Genomic DNA, 27,374 nt, shown 5'->3' on the forward strand with positions numbered 1-27,374 from the left:
CCATGAAACACTTTTTAAAGCCGGACACTAACTGAATGATATGTTGAATGAGGATCGGCTCAGCTTGCCTGGATCATGCCATCCGCTGATCCTTGCCCTATCCCGGCCCATGGAGCAACCTTTGGACAACATGACGTTGCATCAGACCCCAGCACCACGGCAGCACCAGCCCCACGGCAGCTGGACCACGGCTCCTGGCTGGCCCTTGCCCTGTGTCACCTCAGCTGGGTGAGCGCAGGCGGAGTGCGGGGCTGCAAGGCCACAGGACACCTCCTCGCCCACTGGCAAATTCTCCGCCAGCTGCTCCTGCTGTGCCGAGAGATCGCCACGCGGTGAAACCAAGCCCGACTGCACACAGAGCTGGAGACTCGTCAGCAACTTACCCCCCTCCCAGGTGTTTGTTTTTTTTTTTTTTAAACAGAGTAATTGTGTTGAGGTCAGAGAGATAATCCTGATTTACACCAGGGTTAATGTTTGCCCAGGTGACAAAAGAAGCTTGCAGCCCTTCATCTCCAATTTTGGTCAGAGCTAATTGTTCAGCAGGACAGTGGGGGTGACATGCTGGTCATGCCTTCTGTTTTGCGAAGTGTCTCCGAATCGGCATCTATGGAGTGAGACCTAAGCTAAGCAGACAGTATCAGGGCAGGTATTTGTTTTGCCTTAGGTCCAGGAGCTCTGAATCAGCTTTGGGGATCAGAGCACGTGCTGCCAAATGTCCAGATGCGTCCACTGACTTCAGGTCCACCAGTCTCTTGGCTGCTTTGGGTGAGGGCAGCAAGGACCTGGTTCTGCGGGGGTCTTAGTATCCCCCGACTCGGAGGCAGGGTGCTGAGGTTTGGCATCACAGGAACATTTGGGCTGGCAGCCGCCTTGGGAGATCACTCCTCCAGCCCCTGCTCAGAGCCGGGTCCAGAGGATGTTGTCCAGCACATTCCCATGAGTGATGTTTTTCCCAGGAATGGCTGGGGCAGCAGATGGGCAGCTCCAGTGAGCTCTGTCCCTCTTGTCCGTGACAGGGGGGAGAAATGCAGGAGTTCGAGCTCGAGGCAGGATCAGCACTGCGACTGCAGCTCCACAGGCCAGCAACAGCGCAGGGAGTCCCAGCAAAATGCACACACAGAGCCCAAGAACCTGGTTGTTACCGATATCTCCACAGCTTTACCCTATCCCTGCCACCAACAGGAGCCCTCTGGGCAATCTGAGCAAAGGCTGCCATCGAGAGAGTGGCAAAGTCATCCTGACCTTAATGGGGGACGTCGGCAACAACAGCCTTAGACACGGTGTTTGTCTCTCCCTCCTTCACTACTGTCAGGAGCTGGAGGACAGGGATCAGGTCCCCACGGCTAAGTGAGAAGGGCAGAGAGCTCTGTCAGCGTCTCCTTGGCTCAGTGGAGACTGAGCTGCAGCTGGGGAGGGAAAGCCCACCTGAGCACTGAGCCTACTGGGGACAGCCGAAGGCAGGGCGCGTGGGGAGCTCTGAAGCGAATCCTGCTGCCGCCCTGCTCGGTGTGGGGTGGGATGTGACACAGGAACGGGCTCCCGGCATTCTCCAGCCTCCTGAGGATGTGCCCTGGCAGCCGCAGAAGGTCCATCGGACCAGATGTAGGTTCGGTTCATTTCTCTGTGATTTTATTTTGCCGGCTCCCAAGGCAGCGGTGCCCTGCGGCACAGCTCTTCCCCAGGAACCAGCGAGGTGACGCATTCCCATGGCAGAATGTCTTTTCTGGTTGCAAAATCTGTTACTGGCTGCGAACTCATCTGTGCCTTTGGGCAACAGGTCTGGCTGCCAAGGAATACTGAGCAGCTAATGTAACAGAGACTGAATACACGGTGCCGACAGATAGCACTGATTTCTCACATTCCTACAATACTGTTTTAAAGCACGCTAAAACCCCCTCCTGGCGCATCAGGATCACTGCCACTGGTTTCCCTGTGCCGGATCACATCTCAAAGGAAGATGAGTACGGGGAGAAGCACTCAGAAGCTGCTGTTCTACATTTTTATGGGCTTGGTTTTTTGGTCAGTGATAATTTCTTGAATTTCTTGAATTATCACATTATTCACAGTTTATTATCAGACAGTGATAATTTCTTGAATTATCACATTTCCCCACATTTCCCCCTGTGAACTCCTTTTGACTCCACGTCAGAAGCGTGTTGTGTCCTGTCCCCACAATGTCAGAAACAGACCCGCAGAGGTGGCTACGCAGATGTGGTACAACGGCCATATGCCAAATAAAGGCGATGACGTTTCACCTGGACCAGGCTGTGGATCCAGTGCGCATGGGGCCCCACAAGGAGCTGTGCTGCTCCTGCAGGTGATGGGGAAAGGGAAGTGTGACACCAGGGATCCCTAAAGCCGTTGTTGCTACTGAAGCTGATGCGTGGGGGGGCTTTGGCCCGAGGGTCCACGGCGCCGAGTCCCATCGCAGCGGGGCAGCCAGGCTGGAGCGGGCCGAAGTGGGCTGGAGCAGGCTGGTAGGTAGCAGAATGGATGTGTGAAGGAGAAGCCCGCTTACGCGTCCCCTCCCCCTGCTCGGTGCCGGGCCCGGTGGGGCTGCGGCCCGGCGGGTGGGTGGGCTCAGCTCCCTCAGGCCCAACGCGGCCCGGGGGGCGTCGGGCGGCCGCGGCGGCCCGGTGAGGCCGCCCCGCTGCCTGCGGGGCCCGCGGGCGGAGCAGGCCCGGCCGCCACCGGGGAAGATGGAGGGAGGTCAGGGGCCTGGCGCCGGGGAGGACAGCGGGACTAGCCCCGCCGCCCCGCAATGGCCGCCACGGCCCCAGCCCGGATAACGGTCGCCATAGTGACGCTGCGACGGGCGCTGGAGTCCCGCCCCCTCAGCGGCACCGCCCAATCAGGCCTCCGCCTGCCGCGGAGGCCTCCCGTGGCGCCGCACGCGGGGCTCCGTCCCGTTGGCCCACGTCGCAGCTCCCGCCTCCGCTCCCGCCGCGGCCAATCGGCTGAAGCCACCGCGGCCCTGCGGCAGGGCGGGGCGCGGCGGCCGCCTATAAAAGGGTGGGTGGCGGTGGGGCGCGCCTGTCGTCGCCGCTCGTCTGCCATGGAGGAGCCGCTGTTCCTGCTCGTCCGTAGCCCCACGCAGCGGCACCCCGACCTCCGCCTCCGCGCCGCCCCGGCATGGACCGTGCGTCGCCTCAAGGCCGAGCTGCGCCGTCTCGTCCCCGGGGCACCGGTGAGTGCACGGCCCCCTCAGCGCCCGCCGCTCAGCCCCTTCCCGCCGCCGTCGGGGCGCTGAGGGGGAGGCGGTGCAGCTCGTCGGGGCGCTGACGGAGCCGCCGCCGCCTCCACCCCCCGCACCTGGTTGCATCAGCCGCCCGGCGGGCGGTGGGGCCGGATCGGGGCTTGGCCGGGCTTCTCCTTCGGCCGCCGTTAAACATTAACGGCCCTGCCCGGGGAGTGCGGGTGGGCCACCGCGCCGCGGGGGTGGCGAGTAGACTGAGGCACGTTTTGGGGGTGTGTTTTGGAAGTTCTTTCCCCCGGTCCGGGCCCAGCGAGGTGAGCGGGTCTTCAGAGATGTTTCACGGTGGGAACGCGGAAGTTTGGCTCCCTCCCGAGCAGCGGGTCCCGTGAGGTGGCACCGCGGGGGCTCGGTGGCTGCGCCCCGCAGGCGGTGCTCCAGCAGGAGGTGCTTGGCGGCTCTCCTCGCCCCGCAACTAGCGGGCTTCCAGCCGGGCTGTGCGGGAAGAGCCGCTGGGGTGGTGTGGGGGGGTGTCGCGGGTTGGTTTGACACCACCTCCAGCGCTGGCTGCATCAGGGGCTGCTTGAAACCTCTGAGAACCATAAACGTTTTTCTCCGGACTGTGAAAGAGACAATGTATAACGAAGTTCTTTGCCGAAGGAGCGTTTTATACCCTCCTGCCGATGTCAGCCTCGGTGAGCTTGCACTTCAGTGTTCTCAGATCTCGTTAGCTGAATTGAGATGTGCACCTTAACGTGTGTCTCTCTCCATCTGCCTGCGAGTTGTGTCACTTCACGTTTCTGTATGCTTGATGGAGCAAGTCATTCTATTGTTTGTTTTCTTTCTTCAAAGCCTGAAGAGGACCAAAAGCTGATTTATTCTGGGAAGCTGCTGCTTGATCATCATTATCTGAGAGAATTACTGCCAAAGGTATAAAAAAAAAATCTTTTATGCTGTGCTGAAATATATCCAAAAAGTGATATTTTTTTAATGTGTCTACCCTTATGTTTTAGCACGGGGAATTGCATGCTCTTCATTTGGTATACAATGTCAAGACTCCTGCAAGTGTGCAAGAAACCAGTGCGGAGGTACTTAGACTAAGTTAACATACTACTCTGAAACTTGGGGTCATGACTGAAAACGGGAAGTATCGAATGGCTATTTTAAAGTTCACTGATACTGCAGCTTTTTCTTACTGGTGCAATGGCAGTATTACTTTGTAATAATTTGGTTAGGAATGTGAGAATGTATTTGGATTAAGCCGATTAAAAAATCGGCTCTGTGGTTCATTAGTAAAGGTTCTTGTGACTTCTGTTAAGAAATATCAAAACTATAATCCAGTTGTAACACACTGCTCAAAGGAGAAATGCTTTCTGGTAAATTCAGTTTTATTAAATAGAATGTGACCTTGTTGTGTCCCAGGCTCTCTCAGACAGAGGCTGTGCTTGTGGGTGGAAAACATTGTAATTAGAGAGTGGAAGTGGTTCTGGGGTGTGTGTGCGGGGAAGGAAGAAGGCTGTTAGCTGAAGACATTTTAACTGCTCATTAATGACTCAGCCTGTAGAGAAGAAGTCAAAGATGAGCCTTAGTGCTTGGACTGAGTACTTGCTGGTCTTAAGTGCAAATGGCCAAAACCAATTTTGACTTTCAAGTGGATGTGCTAATGTATCTGGAGGTGTGTTTACATTGCCCATAATACTCAATTTGAGCTTATCCTGTCTGTGTCTGGTGGTTGCTAGACATGAGCCAGCTTTGGTCTGGATATCATACTGATGTATCGCCACAGAACAGGTCTTGACTTCTCTTTACAGCAGCTCGTGTATGTGTGTACAGACTTACCATAGCTAAAAAGTCAAACTGTCTTGAGTACAGTTCCCTCTGTTCCTTCTGATTACATTTTTATAACTAGATGGGACCTGGATGCATGCATAAAAATTAATAAAGGTGTAGATCTGGTGAAAGAAGGGTGACATCAAATCAGTTTTACATGCCAGTCATTTTTTAAGGAGCACTAAAATACTGATGGAGGTTGTTGTGGCATGGTGCCCAAGAGCAGTGTCACCTCTGTGGCAGTGCCAGAGGTACTGTGCAGGACAAAGTATATGAACCACGTAGCATCTTGTAAAATAAGAACCTGTTCAGTGTAGTGTAACCTGCTTGTACAGTGTCCTGAATAATGCTTGCTAACTGTATTGCTGTCCCCAGGTGAAAGCTGATCAGCCAAAGTTATTGTCAGAAGCTAGTCAAGAACTGTCTGTATCTTCCTCAAGTGGTGAAAGACTGAGATGCCCTTCTGGTGGCCAGTCATCAGCAGAAGCCAGTAACAGGTAAATACAATTTTTACATAGATCACTAAGATTTTTAAAATATTGGTTTTGTTGGATGCCAGCTCCCTATGCCACACATTGTCCTAAACCCATAGAACATGGGCCAAAGATGATGCTATATGTAAAAGCTTTAGTGGGTATGGAAGAAGCTGAAGGAAAATGCACTGCTCTGTTAGTTGAAAATCTTCCCTTTATTCATGTGGGCAAAGAGATGTTCTTAATATTTTAGAAGGAAGAGTTAATTTTACATTTGGATGTACAAAATGGCAAAAGCTATTTACATTGTCCTGCAATAAATGACTCCTGCAGTTTGTCCTGTATTTGTTAATTAATGTGTTCAAATTTTGACCAAGGCTGGAAACGACTCGGCATCCCTTCCAAAGTGTGGCTCCTGGCTTCTCTGCTTATACGACCTACAGCATGCTTCAGATGTCCTGGCTTCAGCAGATTTATGCAAGACAGTATTACATGCAATAGTAAGTCTTCTGTCCAAAGCTACCAGTAGAAACTGTAGTACAAGGAAATAGCTTCTTTCTCTCTTGATGGTGGTTGGAAGACTTTCTTCATAACTTGTGCAGAATAGTGTAGGAATGTACCTCCAACTGTCATACGGTGCTTGGTTTACTGTTCAGGCCAGTGGTTTTGAATCTTGCACTTTGAGTGGGAGGGCAGGAGTCTGTAGAGTAAATGTAATCCTGCTGATGAGCCTTGGCTCTTCACCATTTTTCTGTAGCACTGTCGGGAAATCAGTGACCAAGGGAAAGCTGAGACTTGTAGCAGCCTTCTGGACTACCTTTAGATTGCTCTAAAAAATTTATTTGCTAGGTATTAAAGTTATCATTCATGAAGTGGAAGGTGTCTGGTTTGACTTGCTGAAGTCGCTATGCAACTATTTCATGGGTAGAATTGAAACCTGTTTTTAACCCTTCTGTAGCTTCTAAACTTGATGCTTTCTACTTGCGTTTGATCTGCTCTGTACTATGTGTACACATACACAAATTTTCAGTGCCTGTTCAGTGTGAAAGGATTTGACTAAGCCTTATTCTGTACTTTGTGTTCTTTGGTTTCAGCTTGGCTTCTACTGCTGCACCTGCTAACCCCTCCCATGCACGGCGTTCTCAGGAAATACCAGTGGCCCCAGTGACACCCCCGGCTCCTCTCCCAGACCCATTTCCTGCACAAAATCAGCCTGGAAACCAGAACGCCGCTGCCCAGGGTAATGCAGTGGCCAACCAGAACTTGCGGATGAATGCCCAAGGGGGTCCCCTCATGGAGGAAGAGGAGGAGGGTGGCAATCGAGATTGGTTGGACTGGCTCTACTCAGCAACACTGTTCTATGTTTTTGTCAACATTGTCTACTTCTACTCCAGTGTCAGCAGATTCCTCCTGGTTATGGGTGGCACTGTGCTGATGTATCTGTAAGTGTGGTGTTAATATTTACTGTGGTATTGGGGAAATGTTTCACTGAAGCGCTGGACTGTGGTCAGCTTTCTGATGGTTGTGCTTCATATGACTCTAGTACCTGGAAAGGGTGAACCACTCTATCCTGATATAACTCAGTATTTAGCAAAAATATAAGTATAGGCTATGACTGAATTAAATGAAGAATGGGTGATAGTGGCGTTTGTACTCATACTGCTGGTGTGGCTTGCTTTCTTCTTAGAAAACTACTTGAAATTTAAGTAGCTTTCAGTGTAAAGCCCCAGCAGCTCAGCAGGGTAGAGCGGATGTGGGCTCAATAAAGTAAAGGACAGTTGCTTGTCAGGGGAACAAGTTGTTTGAAGCCTGGGAGGAGGGCCTCACACCTGCATTTAAGACATGTACCTACACAGGTTCTTCTACTGTGTTGCCTCTGGGGAGAGCAGACCAAGCTAAACTGAATGCAGTGTCCTGGATTGCCTTTGAGCCTCTCTAAGGGGGGAAAACTCAGGCTAAGTCTCAGAAGCACAATAAAGATAGTGGGTCCTCAGTTGATGTGCTCAAGGTGTCCTGTCTGAGAGGGATGATCAAATTCTTTGATCACCCAGTGAAACAAGTGATGTAGGTGATGGGTCTAGGAGTTAAAACTGGATCAGCTCTCCTGACCTCTATGCAGACTTGGAAAGTAAAGGTTAATTGCTTCATTAAAACTCCTTAAATTTTATGATTGATAATCTAAAGTGTAACTTTGAGCAGCTTATATTGTGGGTTACAAGGTGCAGGTGTTGTAGAGATAGACTTTCTAAGAAGGTCTATATGGCCTGTTATGTTTGGTAAGGTAGTGCAGTTTCACATGTTCTTTGTTGTGCCCTTTTTTGGGGTGAGGACAGAAGTTACCTGGGATGCACATAACCTGGCAAACAGGCAGGTCTCAGCTCTCTCTGCCTGTAGCAGCAGGTTCCAGCAGGCTGAGCCCTGATTAAGTAGAGACAGAGCTGATGTGATGCTGCTTATTTTGAATGTGAGCAGATGCTTCTCCCTTGTGGTTTGCTGCTGACTCGAGGCCTTGAAAGTACTTACAGGGTCAGGGCAGAAAGGACCATTATGTGCTGAACTTACTGTCTGCAGCTTGGCACAGTAAGATGTTACTTGAACTGTGGTGGGGTAACAGGAAGGACTGGTTTTTAACCAATACTAAAAAAAAATCTGTTGGCTCCCCCAGGCACCACGTTGGATGGCTTCCTTTTAGACGGAGACCAGTTCAGCCCTTCCCAGGCAATGCTGCTCCTCAAGCAGCTGTAAACCAGGACCAGAACAATAACTTACAGGTACTGTCTTGGTATTTGAACTGTCAGCATGAAGTTTTATTTTCAGTTTACTAATTAAATGTAGGAGCAAAAACTTAGTTTCAGATGAAAGTTTATAGAACAATCTTCCATGGAGGAATAATTACCACCCTCCTTCCTCCTTTGTAGCTAACTCCTCTGTTCTACAAACTCTCAGGCTGGATGTCATCTTCTAGGTGTTTCTGGCCTTTAGGATGCTGTGGTGGAGAGTGGCCTGTCACAGGCTGAACAGGTTCTGTATCTGAAGGCAGTGTTCAGAGTGACAGGATTTGAGGACTAGGAGTCTTGCATTTCCAGCTGATGCTCCTGACTGATATTAGTGGAAATCTCTTAATTGTGAATACATACACTGTTTACCTGATGAGGTGCTTCATGTCTGTCCTAAACAGTGTTCTTGGACATACCACAGGAGTTAACCAATACCACTAGGGTGCAGCTTGTTTTTTCAACTCCGTGGTTGTCTGGGGATAATTTTTATATCTGACAGTGACACTTGGGTAACAAAACATGCTGTTGGACACCTGATTCCTCTAACTCATTTCTACAATAATCTCACTTCCAAATACCCTTTATTTTGGCAGGGGGAAAATGCACGCAGAGCAGATGAATCCGAGGCACCTCCCGATGAGGGACAAGTTTTGCAAGAACTGCAGCAGGCCAACCCCTCATTCATGAGCACAGCATGGGTTTTTTTCAAGACTTTCTTTGCATCCCTCCTTCCAGAAGGTCCTGGAGTGACTCGCAACTGACTTGTCACCAGTCTACTTGCCAAACTGCAGTGGGATTTGGTCTGTGTGAGCGCATCAGATGCCAACTCTGAACCAGGAGTGAAAGTGGGTGGCACTTCCTCTGGCTTTCACTGCCCAGGCGAATGAAGCTGCAAGAAGCCTTAAGTCATTACAGCCTGGAGACTGTTTGCCCTCATTCCCAAGAACTCTGTAGTGTTTATTAGGTACCCGTGTAGAGACTTGGCCTTGTAAACTTGTGCTCTAAATGCACAGGCTCTAAGCAGGTGTGCAAAAATGTTAGAGAAGCAAATTGCTTCTTTGCAATGTGATTCCTGTTGGAATGTTTCAAATGCTATTTAAATTACACTGAGTGTAGGATCTCAAAAAAAAAAAAAATTGCTATATATGCATTAGCAGATTTTTAGGAAAGACCTATTGTTAAATTGCTTCAACAATAGTTTAAATTTTCTGTCTAAAAATTTCCTATGAAGGATGTATGGTGCAATTTCCTTGTTGGACAGGTGAGGACTGTAAGACAGTGACCTCTTGATAAGCAATTACCTCAGTGGCAAGGCTTAATTTCCCCTCCCCCACTCCCCACCCAATCATGGGAGAAGGGTTAAATGTGTTCAGCTCTATCTAGCAAGAATTTATGTAAGATGTAAACTTCACTGCTTTTGGATGCAAAATTAAAGCAGTCTAATGTCTCTATTCAACTTTGAATTCTCACTTGAGGGTAATTCTTGTATTATTTCATTGTGTTCCCTTTAATTTGTGATCTGGTTAAGGGCTTTGATTCCAATAAAATTTGCAGGCATTTATATCCATACCTGTATGCACTGTTCAGCGATGGGAAGGTTGCCTGTGCAGAGCACAGGATGTGCTCTCAACTTGTTTTTATTGAAAAATCATGATAAATGCCTTGGGATATGAGGGGAAGAGATCCTCACAGGGCCTTAGCTCAGCTCCTTGCCTGTGTTCTTCAGCAACCTGTATTTAAAGTGCCTTTAGAGCTTGTGGCTCACTGAGCTGCTGGCACAAAGACTGTGGACATCTTGAGGCAGGTAATTCTGCAGGTGTTTGGACAGTTTGGCTTTTGATCCCTTGGGTTTGACTCCCAGTGGCTTTGCAATGCATAATCTTGGCTTGGGGATTTATCTTGGCTTGAAATGTGCTGTGTGCGGGGACCACAGCTGCTCTCAAAACTTGTAATGCTTTTCCTTGGTGCTACCTGCAGTTGGCAAATGTGTGTGTTTAGGAGTGTCTCATCAGGGCTATTGTGTGAGTTGATATGAGCAGTTGCCACAGCCCAACCGGTAATGCTTGATGTTGTCACTTCAGATCAGACTGAGGTTAGACATGGTTTGTTGGCGCTACCTGCAGTAGTAAGTTTAACATTAGTGATGGGTTTTTTTTGGCTTTGAACAACAATTTCCTTTCCAAGCCTCTTGCCTGGGAGTTTGTCTGCCATATCTTTAATTTGTTAGAGACCTGAGGAGGGTGGGTAGGACAAAGCAGTAAAAATTTAGCAATAAAGTCTTCTGTAAATACTTAGAATGAAGTAATTTGAGAGGAGGTGTCCCTGCTCACGGGCGGGGGGTTGGAACTGGTTGATCTTTGTGGTCCCTTCCAACCTGAACCATTCTATGGTTTCTTTGGGTAGCTTCTGCATAAGCCTTTGAGGATGTTCTTGGGGGAATGTCCCCTCTTTCCTGTCCCACTAGTGGTAAATTTGCTGCTCAGCACTGCATTTTGTGGGTGATGGATTTTTCTTCATGGCGTATCTAATCATCGCTTGGGTATCTCGGCGATGTGCCTGGGCCCAATCTGGGGAGGAGACGGTATTTCTTGGCAACCAGAAATAAACTGGTTTAGGCAACAAGCAGAGTGTTGGATTACTTGGGAAACATCTAATCTGAGAAGTTACCAGGGACAGCAAAACATTTGCATTTTTGTCTTGAGGTATTTGCTACTCCCCCTAAGCAGGCGGAGTGGTTTGAAATTAGCTGGAAAACTAATGAAGCACAGCTAATATTGCTGGAGGGGAGTAGCAAGTCTGCTGGGCCTTAGAAAATGTTTCCGTAATGGCTTAGTGAAATGGGTACCTCTGTTTGCTGTTGGGGTGGAGGAATGCTGTGACAACAGCAGAGGACACTGGGCAAATAATGTCATGGTAAATAATTGTGCAGAGACACTGCCAGTGCTGCGGGAGAGCAGGGCTTGGCTGGGGGCTCTGAGCACCAGGGACTGAGGCAGCCTGGGCTTACATGGAGCTGGAGTGTGGTGTGGCCCAAAGTCCTGTTCCCAGTCCCTGTGTGTGGGAGGCCTGGGTTTTGCCAGGGACAGCCTGGGAGCAAGCAGGGAGGACAGAGGCGTAGGAGCAGTGGAGGAACTGAGGCAGCTTAGGGCAGAGGAAGGGTGATGTAAGGGGACTTGTAAATAATGATGGCAAGGCAGGGGATATCACCTGTGCGCCAGCTGTGGGTGAGACAGTGGGGGCCTATTAGACATTAGGAAAAATGAGCCTTGAAACTTGCAGAGCAAGGCTGCTGAAAGAGTATGGTATTCCCAGAAAACCTCTGGGACTCCTATGACCCTGTGCTGGGACTGCAGTGCTGAATTTGCAGAGAACAGAGGGGACATTGAGGTTTGAGTCTAGGAAGCTGGGTTTGTCCTGGCTCACACTTCGAGCTGAGTGGTTCTGCTGCTCATGTAAATCCTCTTCATGCCTGCAGGCACAGCTGGACAGAACTTACCTGTTGAGCCATGGGGGTGCTATGGGGCTGCCCTGGAAGCAGTGAGGTTGTGTGGGTGGTGATGGTCCACAGAGTGGCAAAGGAGCAGCTGAATAAAACCAGCTTCTCTGCTGCTTTGTCTCCTGAAATCCTCTGGCAGCTTCCCCCTGTTGAAAGCGGGTCTCTGTCCTTGCCGGGAAACAAGCTGAGGGAGAAATGTACTGGATGTCTTATCTCAGGCACCTTTCTTCTCACTGCAGGAACTTCTAACAGGTTGCTTACTTGAGGAGTCATTGAAGTCCTGTTCGTCACCAAGGGTGTGCTCCTGTTCTCAACTCATGGAACATAAAGCTCATGAAAATGAGGTTGCTGCTGAGCAGATGAGCTCTGTGTGGGTCCACTTCCCCTTTTCTCCAGAGAGCTGTTTCACTTGTGCATGTGCTGGTTGTCCCTGTCCTCAGCAGCCAGGGACATCCCAATGGCTGTGCACTTGCCCAGTGAAGTGTTAGAACCTCTCTCTGCTCTTTGCCCTGGGATCCATCTCTAGTTTTTTGAGGCTGGTGGGATTTGCAGAGCTGTGCTGGTCTTTCCTGGGAGACATCAGGCCAGCTGGAGGCCATCCCAGGGCTATCCCCCCATCTTGTTACCAAACAGGCCAACTGCACCTTCACCACCTCATCCCAGCCCTTCTGCTATGTAAGAAGCTCTTGAAATGTCTGCCAGTATTGAATGCTGTCTGAATGTCAAATGGAATATCATGGAGGTATCAACAGGCCTGGTGTATAGCCAGGGTCACAAACCAGTGGAGAGGGACTTGAGGTCCGTTAATGCTCAGCTGCCTGCCAAGGAGGGTTGGGCAAATGTTGGGAGATGCTGCTTCTAGGCCTATGTCTTGTGTCTGCTCATTATTGGCCTGTGTTGCAGAGGAACCACCCATAATTTCTTATATTAGTGTTGAAAGCTGTATTTGCTGCTTTTTCAGTTGATGTGGCAGTGCAGTCAGTGCTGCAAGAACACAACTGGTTGCTCTTCCAGGCTTCAGCCCAGCTGCCTTTGGCAACCTCTGTAATGAAAAGCCTGGGCTGACCTAGGGCTGTGTGTGTGCCAGCTTATCTTTGGGGTTTTAGAGGTTGTTATGGGTGATAATGGAAGGGAAATCAAGGCCAGGTTGGATGGGGCTTTGAGCAACCTGGTCTAGTGGGAGATGTCCCTGCCTGTGGCACTAGATGATCTTTAAGGTCCCTTCCAACCCAAACCATTCTATGAAATCAGGTTGGTTTCAGGAGGATTTGATGGAAAACTATGTGAGATGCTGTTGTTCAAAACAACCCTCATGGGTGGTTTACCCTACAAGTGACAGCCTGTTAAAATACCACAGTTAACAAACTGGAGTTGGTGAATTTACTTGCTATCTTGCGTCTAAGCCTGTCACGGTCAGAACTCTTTAACTGTAAGAAATGAGCTCTCTTCAATCCAAGATTCCTGCTCCTGGGGCTTGGTGGCACAACTCCGGACGAGGCACGTGGTGGCTGTCCCTGGCTGTGTGGGATGGAGCGTGGCCCTGTGCTGCTGAGCACCGAGTCAGTGTGAGAGCAGGGAGTTCAGGTTTGCTCTCCTGCCCAGCCCCCCCAGGCTGCCCCCCCCCTGCCCCGTGAGCCCTGAGGTGGTGCTGGAGCCCATCCTGCTGACGGGGCAGAGTGTGGCCGGGTACCTGGAAGGCTCTATCTCAGGAAGCAGCTGCAGGGTAACACCGAACACTTGGGTCAGTGCAGCACAAAGATTGATGGCACCATGATGTCCTTGTGCTCTGGAGGGTGTGGGGAAAAACAACCCTCTCTTATAGAACGAGCCCCAGAAAGATGGCGAGCACATGTGTGCGTGCACGGCCTTTGGATAAAGCCTTACACAGCAAATATTTATCAAAACATCTCTCACCACTACACACCAGCTTGGGCGTTTAACCTTTCTTTGGGTTTTAAAGCCTGCCCCGCCTCCTGCTAGCTGAATTTAACCTTTCTTTGAGGTTTTTAAGCCTGACCGGCCTCCTGCTAGCCTGACCTTGCACTGGGAGGAGGAGGGTGGGCTGCTGTCTCCCTGCTGCCCTGGCCTCTGCCTGGTTACTCCAGGGCAGGGATGCTCACAGCACCTCCACATTCCACATGCTTCTGCTATTGTAGGCGGAAAGTCTCCAGCCTTCCTGTTCTTGCTGGAGGTCAATGCCCGCCAGTCCCCTGTCCTCCTTTGTCCTCAGGTCATCTGCTAGCAGCAACCTCTGCAGTGATGGTGGGGCAGGAGAGCTGGCCCATAAGGGGGCAGTAAATGAACTATACATCTACCAGGACCAGCACATTGTCTCTGAGTTCTTGGTCTTTCTACCCTTAGACACCAGTGACAAACGTCCCTGTATCAAAATGCCCTGGTTTTCCCTTTCCTTCCTGCTGGTGTGAATTGCTGCCCTGGGCAGAGGGGTGGCTGTGATGTCCTGGGTCCTGTTCTGCTTTCATTTACAGTGACAGATGCCAGCCTCTGCTCCAGAGCTGTTCCAGTAAAACTGCCCACAGCACTCCTGAGCTTGTGTCCTGCATTAAATGGGAGTGTGTCCTTCCTCTGCCCAAAGCTGTGCTGAGGATGCAGGCAGATGTGCTCGTGTGACACCCAGCAGCATCGTGTCTCTGACCGCAGGTTTAAGCGCTTCGCTGCCTCCCATGTGTTTGCGCTGCAGTGTCTGGGGTACCCCCTCCTGCTGGGGGTGCAGGACTCCCTCCCCCCAGGCCTCGGCCACTGCATCAACATCCCTTGAACGGCAAGCTGCTGGGGAGGGCTGGGCATATGAGAGCCATGAGCTGAAGGACAGAAACCAGAGGCAAGGTTAAAGCCTCTTGAATTTAAATCCTTTTGTAATGTGTCTGTGCCCTCTGCAGCTTCCTTGTAAAGAGGCCTCCCGGTCAGAGCAGCGAGGATGCTGCAGCAGCTGAGACGATGGCGCTGGGCTGCCACGTGGGACCTTTGCTGGTCAGACAGCTGCTGTGTGAGCTGAGGCAGGCAGGATGCAGGAACAACCATAAAACCATGGGTGAGAGGCAAAGAACAAATTTAATCTTGATACCTCATGGACTGGGGAATCTCCAAAGCAGCACCCGGGCAGAGGCAGGCAAGCAGGGGACGCAGGCAGTGCCGAGCGAGAGAGAGTCCTTGTCAGCAAGGGAAGGAGAGAGCAAGAGCTCACACTTGCTGTTCTTGCCTGTATTTCAAGGTTTCGGGCAGGTGCAGTTTTTCACTGTGCTTTGACCTTCTCCAGTAGCAGGGCAGGAGTGTCGGGCATGTTCAGTAAGGTGCCCCTGAGTCCATCCCAGGCCTACGTTAGCTAAGTGCAGATGTTCTACTCGTTGAGCACATAAGACTAAACAACAATTAGTGTGATAGATGTGTTTTCCAGCACCCCACGTGCAAGTCACTTGAGCGTGTTTACAGTCCCCCTCGCCAATCTTCTGTTACTTTCCCACACCTGCTATCTCTGTATGTGCTTCTAACATTTAATAGCTCACGGGTAACGCCGTGTCGGCTCGCAGCAGGCAGCCAGTCCCAGGCCACCACGCTGCTTGTCTGGAGGAAGCCTCGGTGGGTCAGTGACCGGCAGTGCCTCCTGCGGGGTACCCGAGGCCGTTCACTTTCTCAACTCAGGAAGAAAACAGGGTGGGGGCCGTGGACAGCAGGGCTCCCCAGAGGAAATGTGCTCACCCGGCGCAGGGAGGAGGGGGCATCTGCTGGGGAGAGGAGGGAGGCTGGCACCTCGTCTCGCTCGGGGGGTGAGCGCAGCGTGGCTAGGTTCTCGCCTTTCCTTCTCCGTCAGCCTGTGCTGGCAAAACAGTTCACGGGAGCCTTGTTGCTGAGATGGTAACCTCACTCTGTCTTGTCCCTGAGCTTGTTTTGGGATGGGTGGGCCCCAGCACCACAAGAGGGGTGGGGGGGGGACGGTGGCACGTAGGGTGGGTGTGCACAAGAAGTAGATGCGAACTTGGGTTTCTAACATTTCCCAAATAGCAGCGGAGAGGCAACGTGTGTGAAAACTCTTCCCCCATCAGGAAGATGGCAAACCAAGGATGGTCCACAAATCCAACCAACACAAAGAGCATCCCAGTCCCGGGGCCCTTCAGGGATGTGGGTTCACCTTGTTACACTCCAGCAGTAACAGGAGGGCTCCCCTTCCCAGCAGCGTGCCTCAGTTTCCCCACAACATGCCTAAAATCAGTGGACGGGGGAGCAGTTAACAACATGGGTACCTTTTGAACAGGGCTCGGCTGGGAAATTGCTGCAGGAATAGGAAATACGGAATATTTCTGTGCAAAGAGCAAATGAAGAACTGGCTGGAGGCAGAGTGCAAGGCTGCTCCCTTGACTTTATCCCCTTCCAATCTCCATCCCCCTCCAGCTCTCTCCTCCCGCCTCGACGCATGCATGTCCTGAGTTAAAGCAGTTTTGGCAGGAGAGCCAAGTCCTGCAGCCCGAGCGCCTGCTGTGGGAGGAAGGCAGCGTGCAACTTGAAGGGTGTTAAGGAAACTATCAGAAGATTAGGAAACGTGTGATGAGTTTTGATAACTGGAGGAAGCAGGTCATGTCCTGCTTCCAATGAGATCTGTTTGGAGGTATGAAAGCAGCCTTTGCCACAGTCAAGAATCAGTTGGTCTCGTCGGTGCTCTCTGCTCTGGCCGAGGATGCTCCGGGCTGGCAGGATGGGGCTGGGGACCTTCGGCATCTTGCTAATGCTCATCCACACATCAGCAGCCTGTGAGTTTGGGCCCTTTCCTTACAGCATCACCGGGATTGTCTGCAGGATGACCAAGCCTGCGGCATTGCTGTGTAAGTGTCTGCGTTTCTTTCTCTCCATCAGGAGAAGCTTGTGATAGATCAACCAAGTGAAGGGGTTTCTTGCTTCCCTGGCTCTTATGGAAGCTGTTTATCTAGTAAGAAGTATTAGTATCTGCCTGGGAGCATGGGTTAAAGCACTGAATAGGCACAACTTCTCAAAGAACCTAGAAAACAGCCCCCAACCCCTCTGCTCAGCCCAAAGTTTTAGTGCTGCTCCTCATTGGGGGTGTGATGGAAGAGTTGGAGCAAATGTGTGTTTGATTTCTCACTTCTGCTGCAACTCATCTCCTGGGGATGGTGTGCAGAAGGGGAGAAATGGGGTTCCTCTGCTGCCATGGGTTTATTTGTAAAGATTTTGGGGCTTCGCAGGTAGGGGAAGAATAATTAGTGCTTCTGCAAAGGGTGGGAACAGCTCTGTTCTGTCCCCTCCGAGAGTGGTACATGCAGAGAAGGATGCTGGGCCAAACTAAGAGAGGGTATTTCTGTAAGGAAAAAGTCCTGTAAAAGCGTTTGCTTGAGGCTGGGGCTGGAACAAGCTGGATAACGTTAGGAAAATGTGTACAGAGCCTTCGGTCTTAGAAGTTTTCCTTTGGAAATCCAGCAGCCGACTGCAATACAGCAAGAGGCAGCAGAGCACAGTAAACTCAACAGCTTGTGTGGTGTAAGGAAAAGCACAGGCTCAACCCTTCCAAAATCTGCCCTGAAGGTGTGGGTGAGGTGTGTGAAAGCTGGGCTTGAGTCCCTGGGAACGGTCCTGCTGGTGACCATCGAGCCCCACACACTGCTGTCCCCAGCTGCCCTCAGCTGTTAAAATTAGGGATTTTTTTTTTTTTTTTTTTTTTTAAATGTACTGTGAAGCTACTTCTAGGGCTTCCTTAATCTTATAGAAATGCCTTGGCTAAAACTCTTCAGTAGGGCTTTAATCCAGGGTGAGGGCCCGGCTTTGCAGCCAGGAGAGACTGCCGTTTGGTATCTCTGCCCTTTCTTCCACCGACAGTGAACCAGGAAACAGCACGGGTCATCCAAGCAGCATTCAGAAATGCCAAATTCCCTAATATCACTGGGGAAAGGTCCATGCGGCTCCTCGGCAAGGTGGCCTACGGGCTGACCAAGTGAGTATCTCTGTGTCTCTGTGCCAGGGGATGCGTGGGCTGATGGAGGGGAACTGCAGCTGGCCACGGAGGGAGCTTTGGTCCAGTGATTCCTGGCGAAAGCAGAAGTCTGGACGAGGGCAGGCACATTTTCTGATCAATGTCTTGCAGACAATTTGCACATCAATGTTTAAGGGGCTGATGTATTATTATTATTTAAGAGCTTTTCCAGCTCGGCGGGCAGGATGCACAGTGGGTTCCCAGTGGGTTGAGGAGCTCTGTCCCTGCAGGCTGGAGCTCCTGGGGCCCATCGCCAACAGATGGTGACCACGGCACATGGAGTGGCAGCGGGGACCCGGGGCTGCCGGAGCCACCCTTGTCAGCAGGATGTCACTTGGCGGTGCCTTGTGACAAACAAGGCTGGGTGTCGTGTTACTTTTATTTGTGGACAACAAATGCCACGGTGCAAAGGTGGGACAGATTTCCTGTGGTGGCTGCAGCTGGCACAGGGCACTGCAATAAAATGGGCTGTTTCTGCTGCGCGCTGCTCTGTGTTTCCTCTTTAAAGCCTTTCTCTTTAAAACCTTGTGTCTGAACATGGCAGGGAGGAGCAGCGTGCCAAGGCCCAGCGACAGCACCATGGCCCCTGTGATTTGCAAAAGGTGGCCACAGGAGGTGGCACAAGGCTCTTAGGGACCCCATGTCCTCAGGAACAAAACCCTCACCTGGTCACAGAAAACAGCCCTGGGGTTGGGGACAAAACTGGGTTTCTGTTGTTTCCAGCATCCAGGTCAATGACTTGTCCATAGAGCAGAGTGAGGTGGAGCTGAAGGAGAACGATGCCATTCACATCACCATTAAAAATGTGACAGCTGTCTTCAAAGGGACCCTGACCTATGGCTACGCAGGAGCCTGGTTGTAAGTACTGCTGCCCAGCCCTGGCCTGAGCGAGGCAAGGTTTTACACACCAGCAGCGCTGCTTAGCCCCACCACTGCTCTCCTCAGCTTGCTTTCTGCCTTTCTTCCATCACTTCTTCTTTCTTCCATCATTTCTTTCATCCATCATGTCTCTTAACACATCAGCAACAAAACCACTTGCCTTGCTCAGGCCTTTAATCACATTTTTATTTTCTTCTTTATCTTCCTGTACAACTCAGCGTGCTGCTGGTTGTTCTGACTTTGTCCTGCGTTGGTTGTACAGTAGTTTGTTCTGAAGCGGATGTCTTTTGAAGGTTTCTAAGCTGTGAACTGAGCTTTGGTAATGCCTATTTATCACACAATACCAGCTTCCAAATGCTACTGCATTGAGCCTTCAACACCAAAGGAAAATCCATGTCCTTCTCCAAATGAGCACAGGTGGGGTGCTTTGGGGGGTGTCGTTTGGGGTTTTTTTTTTTTTATATCTGTACCCTCCACAGGGATACCGGTTCATTCTGGGTCTTTATATAGCAGCACTATAAGTAGACACTGTAACATCAGAAAATGATTCTGCCCTCCCCTCGCACAAGGATACAAGATGGCCAAAGTGTACAAGTTGTCTTTTTCCTTCTCCTTCATTGCTCTACGAACTTCGAGTGGAGAAAAAAGGGGGTTAATGCTCCTGTTCTCCTGAGTGCTGCTAAGACGATGGCGTGCCATCAGGGAGAAGCTGCCCCCAGCACTGGTTGCTAAATGTCCTCTCTTCTGCTGTTACAGTCTGCAGCTTTTCCATTCGGTTGATTTTGAAATCGAGTCTTCCATTGACCTCCAGATAAATATTAAACTGAGTAAGTAGCTGCTGGGGATCGCTGGCCACAGGGGGTCTGTGTGTGGGTGCTTCCTCCAGAGCAGCAGGATGGACTGGGTAGGGGGCAGCGAGCCCTGGCCGGCTCTCCTCATCTCTGTGGGCATCTGACGGCATCCAGAGGCTGAAGTGGGTCTCTGCTGCCCTGTGCCCACAGGACAGGAGACAACGTGGCCCTCAACAACCCTGTAGTTTTAACACACCAAGCAGAGGAAGGTGGTACAAACCATTTCAGCAAAGTAATGCTGGTTTAATCCAGCAGCAAGTGAAGAAGGGACTGGCCTTCTGGGCTGTCTTTAGGACCAGCTTTTTATCTCCTGCTGTCCAGGATGACTTGGAAAAAAACATGGTGATGTGTCCAAAGAGGGAGGCAAATGAGGGCTTTTTTGCAGGAGGTTTGAACATCCTTACAGTGCACTTTTTCAGCTGTCTGCAGACAAGGCCCAAGGTGTGCTCTGGGAAATGAAGCCTCTTCCTTGGGAAGGTCAATAGATTTAGACAAGAATGGGATAGACACAAACTAGTCTTCCCCCTCCCATAAGGGATGAGAGGGATGTGGGTTATCGCGTGTGCCTCAAAATGCATTTTCCTGGTAAGCTCCCAGGGGGAGAAGAGCAGCACAAAGCTTTCAGTGACAGCACACTGCAATTTTTAAACTTTTCGCACCATGACTATATTCCTTCCCTGCTCTGGTTTATGGGTTGCACATAGTGCCCAGGTTCTCCTGCATGATGTTAGGGGACAGCTGAGTCCTTCATGATAGGAGCAGGCAGGTATCCAACTGAAGCGTGAAGAAGGGTGTCTGGTAGACTTGCTCATCTGGAGCTGTGAGCAGAAACCCTCCATCCAGGTGCAAGGTAGCCCCGTCTGCCGCTTTGCAGGGTCCTGAGTCTTTTGGAAACATCCCCCAGGAGGTGTGGGTAACTCAGACCTGCTCCTTTGCAGTGACGCCCTGCTCCAGATCTGAGAAGTGCACTTGGCCTCCTTGTCTTGGTAGCAAATTAAATATTTTTTATCTTTTTTCTTTCCTCTCACGCAGCGTGCCAGAAGGACCAAGTGGCTGCCGATGCCTCGGACTGCTATTTGAGTTTCCACAAACTGACGCTTCAGCTCCAAGGAGACAAGGAGTGAGTCTGGGCTTCGCTTGCCCCACTGCTGGTTCCTGAGCACTTCAGCCCAAGTGTCACCCACCGCGGGGACCGCTGGGTGTCCCTGACCGTGCTCCCTGTCTTGTACAGGCCGGGCTGGCTGAAGCAGCTCTTCACGGATTTCATCTCCTTCACTTTGAAGCTTGTTCTCAAGAGTGAGGTAAGATCAGCCACTGCCTATGGACAGAGGAAGGGTTGGTTTGTACGCTACACGCTCCTCTGCTCACCTGTGCCCACAAGATAATAGCAATATCATTTCAGTGCTTGCGAAAAATAAGGGAAATAAATAAAATCCACAAAAAAACCCACCTTGGACGAGGTGGGAGGTTGTGCTGACGCTGGGATCTCTGATGGTGCCGGACTCTGGCCGACAGCCCCCAGATCTCACCCTGCGGCCCAGCTCCGCTCCACAACAAACAATCCCACCCCTCGCCTCCAGTTTTTCCCCCTCTTTTCCTCTTGTAGGTGTGCAACGAAATCAATTTTCTTGCCCAGGTGCTGGCAAATTTTGTACATGATTTAGCAGGTAAATATCCTTGGTTTTTGTTCTCTTTTTTTAATGTAACCTTTGAGCCCCAGCAGGAGAGCAGCCACACCCATCAAAAAAGTCCTTCAAAAATTCATATGGGATCCCAAGTCCTCAGACAACAGCAAAATAAACCTTAGTGATGTTATGCTTTGAATTTTCTGCATCAGGTTGATTTTTAAGGGTGATTGCACTGGTGGAAAGACACTTTTCAGTTCATAAGGTATTTCTCCTTCACTATTTAATGACCAGAGGTGCAGGACAGCTGCAGAAGGACTGATGTTAGCTGTTACAGGAAAAAGCATTGGGGCTGAGGTATTACAGCATCTGTATCTGCTCGCTGAAGATTTTCCCATGGTTCTCAGGCCCAAATATCAGGGAAAAGGAGCAGAATGTAGAACTGAGAGCAGTTGCCCCTATTTCCCAGTGGAGAAACCAAGTCAGCAGCAGCAGGACCAGCGCTAGCACCCAAGGGAGCGGGACTCTCCAGTCCCATCCCCGTGTCCTTTATAACTCCCAGTCGCCTCCTGCACCAAGTCCTAAAAGCAACTGTCACAAGCTCTGCTTAAGGTCATATTTCTGGTGTGAGGTTTTTGTGTTTTCTTCCTGCAGCAAATTTTGTCCAGGATGAGGATATCAGACTTGATATCTCCCTTGCATCAGTTCCTCTAATAAAAGCAAATTACCTGGAATCACACCACAAGGTAAAGTAACATGGGCTGCAGAGACGGAAGGTCTCCCTGGTGCTGATGTTCGCTGGAGGGCTGGGAGGGACGGGTCCCTTGCTGCGGTGCTGCGGTGCGGGCTGATGCCGAGCAGCGTGCTCTCTGCGCTGAGTCCCACCAGCTGGGCTATCGCCTGGCCATGGAAATGCAGGTATTGACATTTTGTCCTCTCTCCCTGCTGCTTATTGTGGCTGACACGCTTGCTGTCCTTTAAAGGGCCTTGTCCTGTATAAGAACTACTCTGACGTCTTCAGTGACTCTGTCTTCTCCCCGTCACTGCTGGACGAGTCCCGAATGCTCTACTTCTGGCTGTCCGAGCACATCCTCAACTCCCTGGCTTCAGCAGCGTTCCTGGACAAGCGCCTGGGACTGACCATCACAGGGGAGAAGCTGAAGGTGACTATTTCAGGGGTGGTTCCCTCCTTACCTCATATTTTGGGGAAGAGAGTAAAAAATTGCCTAAATACTTTTTTTTTGGTGAGAGCTAGTTTCTGTAGGAGATGGATATCTGTAGTTGGCCAGTACACGTGATCCTGGTCAGAAATTGGTACGTCCTTAGCAAGTGTGTGCTACCAGGTAGTGTTACCTCTTGGAGAATTAGTGTCAGCTGATAGAAAACTTGTCTTCTGAGTTATATGCTGTGTGAGCCGATGCAGGCAGGACGCAGGAACAACCACAAAACCATGGATTAAGAGCAAAGAACAAAACTTAATCTCAATACCTCATGGATCAGGGAACCTCTGAAGCAGCACCTGGGCAGAGGCAGGCAAGCAGGGGATGCAGGCACCGCGCAGTGAGAGTCCTTATTAGCAAGAGAGTCCTCGTTAGCAAGGGAGTGAGAGAGCAAGAGAGCTCCCGCTTGCTGTTTGGGCCTGTATTCCAAGGATTCCGGCAGGCAGAGTTTTCCGCTGTGCTTTGATCTCTTCAACAGCAGGGCAGGAATCTCAGGCGTGTTGGATAAGGCGCCCCTGAGTCCATCCCAGGCCTGTGTTCTCTCAGTGCAAATGTCCTACTTGTTGAGCACGCAGAACTAAGCAATAATTAGTGTGATATATGTGTTTTCCAGCACCCCACATGCAAGTCACTTGAGCGTATTTACAGTCCTCCTCGCCAATCTTCCGTTACTTTCCCACATATGCTGACATGATTTTCTGTGGGAAGTGAAAAGGGGTGAACTCAGCCATGAACCGAGTTAGTCACAAGCCACACACCAGCGCTCTGGGCCATCCAGCCTGCATCGGGGCTAACCATAACCTCTCTCATTCTTCTACAACCTGTTTCTGGTTTGTTTCTGAAGGCACTGTTTGAAATGGAAGACACGGAAGCGCAACGGAAGGCGGTGCAGACGGTAACTGCATTTTATGTCAGATGAGGAACTTTTCAAATGGATTCTGTTGCATTAAAATGTCTCGTGTCGTTCCTTCGACAACTCAAAGAGTCTTGGGTGGGCCTGATGGAGAAACCCGGGGAACTGATGGAGAAATGGTTGTGCTTTGCAAGGAGGATTTCTCCACCCTCCATCCTGGCACAGCTTCCCTGAAACCTGGTTATTGGGCTTGTGTGCAGTGGAGAGGGAACTGGGGACTATGAAGGGGATGCAATTGTGTGGAAAGTTGGTGTGAAATTGGGACGTGGTATGGAAAAAGCCTGACTCTTCTGTTGCTCCTTATGTGACCAGATTTTTCAAGGCACCTCCTATAATGACTCTGTGGCCAAGGTGTGGAGTCTCGCCCATCCCCAAATCTCTGTTCAGCCTGAAGGGACTGTCGTGAAGTCCTTCGTAGGAGTGGAGATCAGCATCTTTCCCCCGGGAGAAGAGCCCTTGATGGTTCTGTACATGGAGAAGGTCAGTTCTTGCTTCTTCTGACTGTGAAGACCTTGGGAGAGTCTCTGTGCTGAGTCTGGACCACTCCTGCTGCTCAGGGACAGTATCAGCAGGGAGCCCTTTGGGAAGGGCGGGTGACTAAACCATGGGAAGTGGAGAAGGTTCCTTCTAATGCTCCCCTCTCTTCCCTCATTGTCTGAAGCTGGGAATGATGGTAGTGACCGTGTCGGCTCAAGGACTCTTCACGGGTGGGCAAGGTGGTAAGTGCAGAAAGGGAAAGCTCTGATGAGCTCCCATTAACCTGTATCGGACAGTGAAACTCCTTTAGCTGAGGTATTTCAGGAGAGAAATGACAGCACCATGGGAATGTATTTCTTTTGAAATCTCCTCATTCCCAAGTTCTAACTCTGTCCCTCACATAGAGAATGATTGTGTCTGAAATGAAGATACAGCTGTGAAGAATGTGAAGCTCAAAATATAGCCTTTTCCTCTGTGTGTGTCTGTATGGAAGTTCCTGCTTACACTGTTTTACCCCAAACTGCTTTATACAGAACCTAAGGAGGCAGAAAAAAGAAATGCCAACCTTGCTGGGAGTAATGTCACAAAAAAGCAGTGCGTTTGTCCAGCCGTCTAATTATGGGCTGGTACGGACACTAAACACTGCACAAGAGCAAATCACTGCCTGAGTGTAGATCAGACTATTTTTAAAGGGTTAAACTGTCATCTCCTGCAGGACTGGAATAGAGAATAATTCCCTCCTGCCCTCTGCAAGTATCACATCTTTGCAGGGTGTTAAGGGGAAATATGCATGGCTCTTCTTTTGTGCTCCAGCTGGTCCTGGTAGGAGTGCAGAAGCACTGAACTAGAGGTGGTCCCTAAAATCGGGGCTCTTAGGATGTGATCTGCTCCGGGCCTGCCAGACCCCTGGTTGTGACCTGCAACTGGATCACAAAACGCTCCTTTTAAATGAATGTTTGCATACAGGGAAAAGCAAGAAAATGAGCCTAAATGGCCAGAATGCAGAGATTGCTTTCTTTTTAAATTCGGTTATAAATGTGAGACTATTTATGGTAGCCCTGGCTACCCTGGGTCTGACCTCTCCACATCCAGTCTGAAGATCTTTCACGGTGAGATGGATGGTAGTTGGGAAACAACACCTTATGTAACCATTTCCTTCCTCAAGCAGGATTTGGTTCACAAAGTGGCAAAAGCATCAGTCCTGTGGATGACCCATTCTGGAGCCCCACAGGCTGAGGCTGTAGGCATCAGGGAGAAGTTTGCTGCATGCAAATGGAGAATAAAAATCCTTCTCTAGTAATATCCGGAGGTAAAGCCAGGAGGATGTTCAACTCTGGGTCATAGAAATAAAGTCGAATTTCCAAATGCAGCTCCCTGCTCTAAAGCAAGATGAGCTACATCTCAGCTCTGCCGCTGATCTCTCTGCAGGAAATCACGGTCACGATCCGAGCTGCCTATGCAGAAAAGAAACTCATTCTGCACCCTTTGGACTCCAGGTGGGTACTGTGGACTCTTGTGGGTCTCATTGCCTCTTTTAGCCCATGTCTGAGAGCAGCACAGAAAGAGGATCTCTGTAGCTCTTGTTGACCTTTTTTCCCCCCCTTTTCCTTCCCTCCAGGACAGAGTTTAAAGTCTTTAAATGCACAGCTGATCCACGTGGGGTAAGTCCTAAGCAAGTATTCTCTAGGCCATTTGCTGCTAAATGATGTCTTTAAAACTCTTTTGTATGAATTTTCTGGCTTTCAGAATGACCCGTCCATAAGAAACTTCCTGCAGACAATGATCTCGGTTGTCGGGATCCCAGAGGTGATTTCAAGTGAGTTTTCCCTTTGGAGAAGTGCCAATGTACTCCTAAGGTCTCCAACATCAGAGCTCCTAAACCTAAGCACTGAAAAAATACATCAATAACCCTGACAGCTGGGGAGGGGGGAACCACGTTACTGATGCGAATTTCTGCTGGATTCACTTGGGGAACAGGGAACCCTTTGTAAACGGCTGGGACAAAGGAAAAGTGAGTTTTCCTTCAGGCCAAAGGTCGTGGGGCATTGGGGCACAATTAGCTTTTGGCAACAGGCACACAAAGTCGCAGTAAGCAGCAAGGCAGGATGGCCATACCCATAACGGGGTGGGTTTACTGATTCCACAGGAATCGAACCAGCTTTGACTTCACTGATGAACAGCAAAGGGCTTCATCTATTTGAGATCAGAAATCCCGAGATCATCACAAGAAAGGTAAGCCGAGTTCGGAAATACCTGACTCTCAAAGCCCTTCTTGGGAGTGTGGCACAAACTAATATAATACTTTTTTTTTTTCCTCCTCCCTTTTTAGGGATATGTTATTGTACAACTTGACTTTAGCTTCCCGAATCATTTGCTTCTTGATTTTCTTGAGAAAAGATTATAGAGCTGATCTCTTCATAAAGGAGCATAGGAGCTTGGCTACAAACAGAAAGATTCTGTGTGAACCAATTAAAAGAAGAGCTGATTTAAATCAGCTTTGGTTGAATTTTCTTTCCTTTTCTGAAGACATGCTCCGGTTTCTGTGCAATTTTACTTTCATGGAGTACTTTGTACTTCCTCTGCAAAGATCTTGAAGTCTGCACCTCTATGCATGCTGCTTTTTTAGGACCTTTAAAGGACTTGTGTGCTTAGGAGTAAGGGTTGGACCCTCGAAGTGCACGGGCTCTGGGTTAGCACTCACAGGCGGCAGCAAAAATGGACTTTGCCCACCTTTTGGCATCTCTGTTGTTCTGTTTTGGAAATGAAGCACCTTTTGTGCTGATCCTGGGTTTTGTTTCTACCATGAGCCAAGAGGCTCCTGGTTTTGACAGACTTCAGCAATTCACATGACATTACCAAAATCCAAGTAAGCTCGGAACCAGTTATTGCTAACAGACCTGGCTATGGCTGAAAAAAGTAAACGGGATGTTAATTTACAGTGCAGTACCATAACACAGAGATCTCATGCCCTGGGTGCTTTCTTTCCAGAGTCTGTGTAGAGCTCTAAGCAAATTATTACGCCCGGGTTGTCAAGACAGTGGAGCAAGCTTGAGAAGCAATAAAAAAGATAAGGAAGCCAAAGAGATTATACAAGAAAGTGCAAGTGTCTAGTCAGACAGCAGGTTCCTATTCCTTCCTACTACAGTGCAATAATTTATCTGAAGTGGCTTAGTTATTTTCCTCTATGAATTCATACTTCCCTTTTTTTAACTCGTCCTTTCACTTGGAAGCGATCTTAGGTGCCAAGCCTAAGACTGCAATAGGGATCACAGTAACAAAGGCAGAGGATGATGTTCTCCTCCCACACAAAGCGATATTAAAGTTGGGACTTCCACAGAGCCCTGCAAGGCTGGTAGCAGCATGGCCTCTGTTTCTTGGGCTCTCTGAGCATGGTGGTTTCTCCCTCTCATGGATGTCCTCCCTGGGGAATAAGCCAGGGCTCTCTGACCTGCTCCTCTCCCACACTCATCTCCACTGAGCTGCCCCAGCACCTCCTTGCTCCTCACAACAGCTTAACATCTCTCCAGTGGCCACAATGTCATGGCTGGTGGAGGAGAAGGCTGGGGCATGCTGAGTAAGCTCACCTGAGAGGTTGCTCTATGGTGTTGCTCCATGCTGGCCAAGGTTTATCTTACTGGTCCTCAA

The 27,374-nt window shown here is 50.0% G+C and overlaps 2 protein-coding genes across 2 annotated transcripts; both read left to right on the top strand.

The window, feature by feature from the left end:
- Window positions 1-3,055: 3,055 nt before the first annotated feature.
- On the top strand, window positions 3,056-9,835 carry HERPUD1 (homocysteine inducible ER protein with ubiquitin like domain 1). The gene is made up of 8 exons (XM_074152042.1): window positions 3,056-3,187; window positions 4,046-4,123; window positions 4,207-4,281; window positions 5,399-5,520; window positions 5,874-5,996; window positions 6,591-6,938; window positions 8,162-8,267; window positions 8,867-9,835. The coding sequence occupies exons 1-8, from the start codon at window positions 3,056-3,058 to the stop codon at window positions 9,032-9,034; spliced, it is 1,152 nt and encodes a 383-aa protein (XP_074008143.1). The 3' UTR covers window positions 9,035-9,835.
- Window positions 9,836-16,459: 6,624 nt separating this feature from the next.
- Window positions 16,460-26,133, top strand: CETP (cholesteryl ester transfer protein). The gene is made up of 16 exons (XM_074152220.1): window positions 16,460-16,604; window positions 17,611-17,725; window positions 18,488-18,622; window positions 19,400-19,470; window positions 20,527-20,614; window positions 20,726-20,795; window positions 21,101-21,161; window positions 21,774-21,865; window positions 22,103-22,282; window positions 23,184-23,234; window positions 23,565-23,732; window positions 25,158-25,225; window positions 25,348-25,390; window positions 25,476-25,545; window positions 25,876-25,961; window positions 26,059-26,133. Exons 1-16 carry the CDS (start codon window positions 16,460-16,462, stop codon window positions 26,131-26,133), a joined length of 1,518 nt encoding a protein of 505 aa, XP_074008321.1.
- The last annotated feature ends 1,241 nt before the right edge of the window (window positions 26,134-27,374 follow it).

This window comes from Numenius arquata, chromosome 8 (genome assembly GCF_964106895.1).
Source record: "Numenius arquata chromosome 8, bNumArq3.hap1.1, whole genome shotgun sequence".
Lineage (NCBI taxonomy): Eukaryota > Metazoa > Chordata > Aves > Charadriiformes > Scolopacidae > Numenius > Numenius arquata.

Coding starts and splice junctions, on each gene's coding strand:
- CETP (XM_074152220.1), top strand. CDS start 16,460: ATGCTCCGGGCTGGCAGGATGGGGCTGGGGACCTTCGGCATCTTGCTA. Junction 22,283..23,183: donor TCACAGGGGAGAAGCTGAAG/GTGACTATTTCA, acceptor TTGTTTCTGAAG/GCACTGTTTGAAATGGAAGA. Junction 25,226..25,347: donor CTGCACCCTTTGGACTCCAG/GTGGGTACTGTG, acceptor CCTTCCCTCCAG/GACAGAGTTTAAAGTCTTTA.
- HERPUD1 (XM_074152042.1), top strand. CDS start 3,056: ATGGAGGAGCCGCTGTTCCTGCTCGTCCGTAGCCCCACGCAGCGGCAC. Junction 4,282..5,398: donor TGCAAGAAACCAGTGCGGAG/GTACTTAGACTA, acceptor TGCTGTCCCCAG/GTGAAAGCTGATCAGCCAAA. Junction 5,997..6,590: donor AGACAGTATTACATGCAATA/GTAAGTCTTCTG, acceptor CTTTGGTTTCAG/CTTGGCTTCTACTGCTGCAC.